At 38.4% G+C, this 8,241-nt stretch overlaps 2 protein-coding genes across 4 annotated transcripts in view; both read right to left on the reverse strand.

Annotated features, from left to right (window-relative positions):
- The window catches only part of dimt1l (DIM1 dimethyladenosine transferase 1-like (S. cerevisiae)), a 25,344-nt gene extending 21,744 nt beyond the window's left edge, over nucleotides 1-3,600 (reverse strand). The window contains exons 1-11 of the mRNA XM_034872609.1: nucleotides 3,421-3,600; nucleotides 2,177-2,250; nucleotides 1,968-2,054; nucleotides 1,503-1,564; nucleotides 1,300-1,393; nucleotides 1,166-1,215; nucleotides 940-1,063; nucleotides 681-773; nucleotides 519-583; nucleotides 359-422; nucleotides 137-243 (exon numbers count right to left, since the gene is read on the reverse strand). Of these exons, the coding sequence (XP_034728500.1) occupies nucleotides 137-243; nucleotides 359-422; nucleotides 519-583; nucleotides 681-773; nucleotides 940-1,063; nucleotides 1,166-1,215; nucleotides 1,300-1,393; nucleotides 1,503-1,564; nucleotides 1,968-2,054; nucleotides 2,177-2,250; nucleotides 3,421-3,478 (878 nt within the window). The 5' untranslated portion in view covers nucleotides 3,479-3,600. The remainder of the gene's footprint in view (nucleotides 1-136; nucleotides 244-358; nucleotides 423-518; nucleotides 584-680; nucleotides 774-939; nucleotides 1,064-1,165; nucleotides 1,216-1,299; nucleotides 1,394-1,502; nucleotides 1,565-1,967; nucleotides 2,055-2,176; nucleotides 2,251-3,420) is intronic.
- Nucleotides 3,601-3,672: 72 nt separating this feature from the next.
- Nucleotides 3,673-7,435, reverse strand: cenph (centromere protein H). 3 transcript variants are annotated; one of them, XM_034872616.1, is made up of 11 exons: nucleotides 7,266-7,421; nucleotides 6,714-6,786; nucleotides 6,064-6,204; nucleotides 5,824-5,879; nucleotides 5,703-5,748; nucleotides 5,520-5,588; nucleotides 5,349-5,405; nucleotides 5,199-5,262; nucleotides 4,367-4,418; nucleotides 4,100-4,260; nucleotides 3,692-3,860 (listed from the first exon to the last, which is right to left on the reverse strand). In XM_034872616.1, exons 3-11 carry the CDS (start codon nucleotides 6,183-6,185, stop codon nucleotides 3,768-3,770), a joined length of 720 nt encoding a protein of 239 aa, XP_034728507.1. In that variant the 5' UTR covers nucleotides 6,186-6,204; nucleotides 6,714-6,786; nucleotides 7,266-7,421; the 3' UTR covers nucleotides 3,692-3,767. The 3 variants fall into 3 exon arrangements, with proteins under 3 accessions (XP_034728508.1, XP_034728507.1, XP_034728506.1); XM_034872617.1 differs by lacking the exon at nucleotides 6,714-6,786 and having other exon boundaries at nucleotides 3,673-3,860; nucleotides 6,064-6,206; nucleotides 7,030-7,421; XM_034872615.1 differs by lacking the exon at nucleotides 6,714-6,786 and having other exon boundaries at nucleotides 7,266-7,435.
- Nucleotides 7,436-8,241: the final 806 nt, after the last annotated feature.

Consider the following 8,241-nt stretch of genomic DNA (forward strand, 5'->3'; position numbering starts at 1 on the left):
GGAAAATGGCTGCAATGAAACAAAGAGTGAAAAATTTAAAGGGGTCTGAATACTTTCCGTACCCACTGTATGTATTTAAGTAGATCATTTGGGGGCAAAGGGTTGAAAATAAGTAAATAGTAGATGTTCAGCTTACACCATGAAGTCATCAATGTCCATGGACCTGGCTCTCTTCTCACTGAATTCAGCCTCCTGCAAAACACCCTCAATCTTCTTGGTGATGCTGAAGTCTGCTGGGATTTCCTGTCAAGATGGAGCACAAGACTTTAGATTCAAACTGGCTGAGGAGGGACCCTAAGAGTACAGATGCAAAACACTCACGTCCAACAGGACCAAAAAAAACTACACTATGACTCACCACATTATTTACAGAGCAGTGAATTCTGTAGTTCTTTTCCAGCAGCTGTTCTACCGCAGTGGACCTGGAAATTAGAAACCAACATGATCGCTCTGTCTAAAGAGCATGTCGGGGGGGGGGGGGATTAGTGTGGCCGTGTGTGTAGCAGGCATGTACTTACTTGAAAGCCGCATTGAGGGTTTTGTTTTTCCTTACAAAGGCTATTCTGACCAGGCCATCCCACTCCTTTCCAGGAGAAAAGAAAACAATGATGAATATCTACAATTTACCTACTGCGTTGATCAAATGCATTTTCCCAGCCTTAACTATTAACTAACCTCACCTGGAAGTTAACTGGAGGAGGAGGATTTTTCGGTTCTATCCTGACAACACTTGACTCTACTTTTGGAGGAGGACGGAAATTGTTCTTCCCTACCTGGTTGAGGGGGGGGGGGGAGGGGGAACATCAACACTAAGACACAGTTGTTGCAACACTGAAAAATGGTGAAAGTAAAGCATCTAAAAGACACTTTCACAATGTTTCTGTTTTGTAGAGAGTTGCAGTTGGCATGTCAGACAGATGTCAGAGAGTGCCTGCTGACCTTCATCAGATGGTCGACACGAGCCAGTAGTTGTGTGTTTATGGACAGTCTGCAGAACAGCTTGTCTCCAGGTTTGGCGACAAGGCGCATGGCAAACTCTCTCTGGAACATCAACACGGCGCACCTGAGCAAAAGTAAAACACTAAAGAGTTGCTAGATGCCCAACCTGGACATTGATCGGTGATCACAGTTAAAAACTCTCAGTGGGCATCCGGTTGCTTCTTACCTGAAGAAAGGTCGATGTAGCAGGAGCTTGAAGACAAACGGTGACGAAATCTGCACAATGAAGAAAAGCCGAGTTTGAGACACGTGTATTGAATGAGAGCGACTCAGCTGTGTGCAAGGTGGAGGTCTCTTTACCTGGTAAGGTAAATTAGCCACACAGACGTCGAAGAAAGGCAAATCTGTTTTTAACACGTCTCCGACTAATATTTGAAGTTTGGTCTGCATGGGTCTGTTGGAAAGCAAAATGTCATTTTATTAGATTATGTATTTCACTTTATATTTAATCTCAGATACTTTGCCAATATATGTGATGGCACGGAGCTGTAGTCTCCACTCACGTGCATTGTACTCTTTTTTGAAGTTCAGCCACTAATCTGCAGTCCAACTCACAAGCCACCACCTGCCAGAATAATTTCTGTTATGACTCAACAGTGACAATCATTTAATAGGCTGTATTTAAACCTAATGAGTTCCAGTTTAGTGGTAACATTCTCCAACTAAAGAAAAAAAAAAACATTTTCATGAGCCATGGGTTAAAAAACGAATAAACCTGACTAAAGACATTACTCTACCGTTAATATTTCTTGCTTTGTTCAAAGGTAAGTGAATGGGGGCAAGTAACATCACATAAGGTAACACATTGTAACTCCTTTTAAGTAATTTGGCTAAGATAACATTTGTTTTTGCATAACCTGATCACAGCATCAGAGTCACCTTTGATATCGCCCATCCGATTATCCAGAGGTTTGTAGTTTCAGATGTGTTAGCACGAAAGCAAGAATGAAAACACTCGACGCTCTTACCTTCTTGGCTTTTTCCAGCAATTTCACTGTCATGTTACCAGTTCCAGGTCCCACCTCCAGAACCACATCTGTCGGCCTCAGCGCAGCCTAAAAAACACACCCATGGTTTAGGAACACTGTGCATCACGATCCTCTGTGTACAGTCTTTGTTTACAGGGTGCTTGTGTGCGTGATGCAGTATCAGAGTGCTCCAGTAGCGCCCAGCGTACCTTCTCAATGATCCCATTTACGATCAATGGATTCTTCAGGATGTGCTGACCCATGCCGGTGTTAAACATGATGCCTGTAACAGACAGGATTGGGACACTTTGTACTAGGCTTGTGGGATGTTAATCAGTACAGCATTTATTGTCAAATAAGTAGATCTTATTCTAATTCAAGGGCTCTTGCATAATTTGTATTAAGGTGTTTGTCCCAGGAGTGAGAATATCCTAGGATCTAAAAAATGTAATATAAGATGTTATTTGTAATATGATTATTAGGGCTGCACAATATAGTTTTTTTTTTTTAATTGCCATCGTGACATCAATTTGTGCAATTTACATTGCGAAGGTCTGCGACAAAAAATAGCACTTTAAATTGTTAAGTGTTATTTTTCAGTGGTGCCTTTATATTCAATTCGACATGTGTCCCATAAAATGTTTGAAATTACATCTTTTCATTTGTTATGAATTCAACATTCAATTTGTTGTGTTTTAGAAGACTACTGAAAGTAACATAACTGAGTACACTTTATTTTCTGTTTATTTATCGCAAGGAATATCGTTATCGTGATATTCAACAACATTATCGTATATGCTCCATATACCGTGAAGCCCTAACGTTACAATTTTTAGGGAGTAAAACTTGGATCGTGAAAACTTGTTTTGTACTTTTTTTTTCACTGTAAAATCGTTCAATCGTTAGTAAAATAATAGTGTTAAAATTTCTAAAGGCTTATTTGTGATGTATATAGATGCATATATTATATCCTCAATCAATGATACAACTAGAAAAATAAAACTTGCCACACCAGAGACGGTTTTATACTTGGTCAACTCATTTGTTGGGCAATATGTTTGACTTTATCTTTCTATTTTTTTGTCACTTCGTATTGAAGCTGAAATAACCAGAAGACACTAGACAATTGAACGTGTCATAACCATGTATGCATGAGCATTCGCGGGTCAGCCATTTCATATAACGACTACCTGTATCCAGTCTGAAGTCTCGCAGAACCAGAACCTAACTACTGGTTTATAACTTAACATTATGTAAACCAATATTAACAAAGGAGAAAACTAAAATTCTCATTAATGTGTGTCTTTAACAAACGGTACGGAGAGACCTGAAAACTGCCCAGTGTGTTTTAGCGATGCGATGAAGAACTTTAAAGCCCACATTCTTTAGCAGGGAGCGATGTTTGCTATCATGCTAGCTAGCTAAAGCTAACCTCTTCCTTGGAGAAACATACCTTGGTTTTTGACCTCTTGGTGCTGCCTGCTTTTCTTCTCCGCCTTAACTTTCGGCATTTTTACTTTGTTTAATTCCGGTTAAAGATCCAGAAATTAAAATATATGTCTGGGTAACAGACTAGTCTGCGCGCAGTAAACACGTGCAGGCTGCTCTACTTCATGGATAGGATGTGCAGTAGGTTTAACATCTTTCTTGGCCTCCTCCGCCCTCTACTGGCAGCTGGCATCATGTACATTACTTTTATGCTTTTTAATCACAAAACTGATTTTAGCATTTTGTTTATTATTTATTTGACAATGCAATACATTACAGATACATATACATATGAAACAAATGAATTTGTTTTCAGTCAGAGATGGGAAAATCCTCCAGCGTCATGCCGATGTCTCGAAGTTTGGGATCATCCAGCCAGTTGACTTTACAGGCCAAGAGGATGCCCTGAAGAGAAGTACACCAGATTAGATTGCACCAGCTGCAAATGCCATTGAGGCAATAACAATTTTCAAACACTGTAATAATATTAATATTAATAGTACTACATTTGATTGGTAAAGGGCTTTTCTAGACCCACAGCGCCAGGGACAGATACAAACAATTAATTTAAAAAAACAAGTACAAAACATTGTACAGACGGATAGTGTATTTTCTTTAACACAATTCCTGTATAATTGATGTACCCTGAGGACGTTCTGTGCCATGATGATCATCTTTTTGTACTTCTCCAGGTTGGCCTGGCCTTTCTCCAACACAGCTTTGTACTTCTCGGTTTCCGGGTGCCCTTTCTTGGACATCAACTCCTCCATCTCTTTCATTTTCTCATGTGTGAGCCGCTTCATCTCTACACACACACACACACACACAAATTGTCAACAAACTTCAATATGGGAAAAAAAAATGTAATCAAACTCAAATTGTACTTTTTAGTTCTAAACCATATTTCCTACCAAGCCTCTTCTTCTGTATTTCTGTAATTTCATCTTGAAGATCTCTGGACTCCTGTTAACAAAACAGAAGAAAATTCAATTTGGTTCAAAATGAATAATCTCAATTTCACATAACATTATTGATGTATAAAAATCGTAGTTTCACATCAATCTATATTTTGATAAATAAAAACAGCCCTCATGTATCAGCATCTGTTGATTTTACTTGAGTATATTGTTTTATTTAGACTCAATAACAGGAGAGTCTGATGAAAGAGTCTATCATCAAAACTTAAAGACCCCCCACTCTATTCCCAAAATACATCCTAAATGGTATTTAAAACAAGGTCCTAAAGAGGGGTGTTTCCTACTTTTTTCAACTACAGAGTCTAGAATAGCAGACGGAACCTGTTTCCTTTCCCCTGCATATCTCAAGAAGTTGACACACCTCAAGGTCTTCTAATATGACTAGTCAGCCTGAACCTCTTCACATCTCAAAGAGGGTCTGAAGGTCACTGTGGCCCCGAAGGATGAGGGTAAATTCGCCAGGATTCAGCAGTTATGAATACATCCCCTCTAAGCATGTTCTTTCTACCACAAGTATATTACAATTTTAATTCACACATCTCAACTTGTGGCAGTAAACTTGCAAGACCTGAAGCATTAGCTGTCTGCTGTAGGAGTCAATCTGTCCTCTTAAATCTGAACAATTGTAAACACATCTATATAAAGAGATAATCAAGAACACAGTGATACTATTTTTATACATATATACAATTGTTATAAATATGGGAATATTGCAGACAAAAACTAAATATATGTATAATATACAATGGATAATAAGGCTGCTTACTTGTTGAAGTTGTTTTATTTGTGAACAAAGAGCCATGCAGCGATCATTCACAGCTTTCAGGGCCCTGAGAAAAAGTATATGATACAATTCACAAAAAAAGTATTCAAAAAATAAATGTGGCAGTTGTCAATATGTTGTCAATTGACTTACACTGCCTCGGAATCATTCTGTTTCAGTTTTTCTCCAATAGCATGCCACATCTGCATTCTGAAAGACAACATTTAAATCAATTATTGGTCCAAAGTTTACTGCTACTTGATTATATGTCCATGTAATATAGTGGGGAAATCCCTCATCACAGAGGATAAGGCATCAGATTACCTGTGCAGTGCCAATGTGCTGTTAAAATTAATTGTCTTAACTCTTTCCATCTCTTTGACGTAATCTGGCCTGCAACATTTAATGAAAAAGATACAGTATGTTAATGCATTTTGAAAGCAACTCTAATCATCCATTTGGTTTACATTTGAGATAAACATTACCCATCTTATTTCAAACACTCACAAGTCTCTCTCAGCTTCAGATGTGCTGCATGATCTCTTACTTTTTCCTGTTACAGGATCAAATATTATTGCTTGGTGTGTGCACTTAATGAAAATGCAATATGATTGGGGAATGCACATACCTGCTTGGAGCTGCACTGCCATCTCAAAGCATTGGTTGGACATCTGTTGTTTTATTCTGTAAACAGTAATTTCAGCAATTTTTAAGATCGTAGTTGTTTTAGAACAAGAGCTAAAGTGCTGTCATGGGGATACAACAAGTGGATGGAAAGTTTAGGTGCTGGGGTGTTCAAATAAACCAGCACTCAGCCATTGTAAACTGCATTAGAATAGAAGTGTTAAAGCAGATGTGGAGGGAGAACCTCAGCATGTCGTTAGGCAAGGCATCTTTCTGTCCGGTGGAGCTGTCAGGAGCAGGACCATTATCCAGTGCCACAGCCTCCACCATGTGGTTGAGGGCCCCCATGTTGTCTGATGGGTCCATGGCATAACAGTGAAGTCGCCTAAAGAGAGACAAACCAACTCGGATAAAATGTCAGATCACCTGGGTTTGTTCAAAGGAGCTTAAACAATGTAATATTGTTGACCCAAAAGAATGAATTACTACTTAAGAGGTATTGGATTCGCTAAACTAATATCCAAGCAAAAACAAGCATGCAGGAGAATTATACTGAATAAAAAATGAAAGAAATGTGTTGGGTAAATCTAACTCTCATGACAGTACAAGGTTAATATGAAAAGGCAAACAGGCCAAGAGCACATTTAATCTTCTTCTCTTTATTAACCCTTTTGGGAGGACTCCCGCAAGGAAATGGAAATTTCCAGCTGCAGTTTTCAGCAAAAAACTGTATAGAGAGAAAGAAGACAGTATAAAGATAACAATAATATTAAAAACAATAAAACCTTCGGCTATAAAAAGACATTCCCCATACATTATTAGTTAAGACTAATTCACTAATTATTTAATCCTCAGAAACTAATGTAGTGTACAAGAAAATGAAAAGTCACTCACTTGGTTTAGTTTGTAGAATTAACTAAACAACATGCTGATTACTTCCTGATGTAATTAACGTTACTTTCTTTTACTGTGGTGGAGGAAGTTTAACAGGAGCGAAAATGGAAATACTCTAGTAACGTTTATAACAATACTAGTACATTGAAATGTACTTAAGTACAATATGTGCGTTAATGTACGCTAATCCAGTGTAAACAAACATTTAACACTAACGCAAAGTCAGCATCCCCGTATAAACAGTCGGATTTCTCTGTAACGTTCCAGGGATTAGCTAGGTTCAGACATTAACGGACAGTGGTTGGTTAACGGCACTTGTTTAAGTGTGGTTAACGTTGCAAGATTAAATAAAGACAGCGCTACTAAAGATAGTCTCTTAATTTACACGGCTATAGTTACTGAGAAATGACCTCCTCCTCTCTAGCTAACAGTTAACGTTAGAAACACTCGTTAGATGCCGTTACGTTACTTTACTACGACTTTTTACTACGAACATTTCGACAATAACTTTACAAATGCCTGCAGACGCTGTCACATATGAGAATTTCTCACCAAAAAGCTCTGCACTTGTCAATAGTATCAGTCGCATGGATGTATTAAGACAGCAGTCGTTAAATCGGTCATTGTTTTGTTTACGTCTGTTGTCAGATCGAAATCCCGCCAGGAAGTGACATCACATGTCTGGTCACAACACTGAGCAGCGCCCCCTGTAGGCCAAGAGGAGTTTGTTGGTGTGGAATAATCAAATGGAGCCACAGAAGTATCTACATACAAAATGAGATTTTAAAAATAAATAAATAGAGGTGTTATTGTTTTTTTTTTTAGGTAAACAGTTTCTAAAGGAAGATAATGTTTTATGCGGTGCCAGTGTGTTGTGGATTAATTTACTCAGCCAATGAATGAATAATTCCACCTCTGCCACGTCTGCATTAAGAGTCTCTAAAAAGGTCAAATAATATAACTAATTTGTCACGGTCGACTTGAAACTTTATCAAAATTATTTATATAAATGATATTGAATATAATATTGAATATATAAATAGGCCTAATATTGATTTATATAAATAATATTGAAGAAGTTCCTTTAATATTGTATCGAAGTTTTTGTGGAAAAACACACATCAGACACGGTCAGCTTGTCTGTTCCCTAGAGAGGATCTTCATACTTCTTGGACACCCTAGACCGTCTGGCAGTGAATTCTACTATAATTTATCAATGATGAGAGTGTACAGCCTATAGGCCTACGCTCATAATTTTTCAGGCGAGGCCAACATGTCAAACAAGAGGCTATAAGCAGACCGTTTTAGCGAAAAATTTACAATTATGATAAATCATTTATGATCCCCCTTTGCCTGAAAAAGCGGAAAACACTGCAGCAGCAGTGAACTAGCGACCACTAACCATGGAGCAACTGCAGCGTTTTCTGCAGAGACGGTTAGAGGTTAGAGGATCTGTGGGTACACGATCCGTCCTGCCTACACGATCCGTTCTGCGCATGCGCACGATGTTCACGCATGCGCATAAATA

The sequence above is a fragment of the Etheostoma cragini genome, chromosome 5, assembly GCF_013103735.1.
Source record: "Etheostoma cragini isolate CJK2018 chromosome 5, CSU_Ecrag_1.0, whole genome shotgun sequence".
NCBI lineage: Eukaryota > Metazoa > Chordata > Actinopteri > Perciformes > Percidae > Etheostoma > Etheostoma cragini.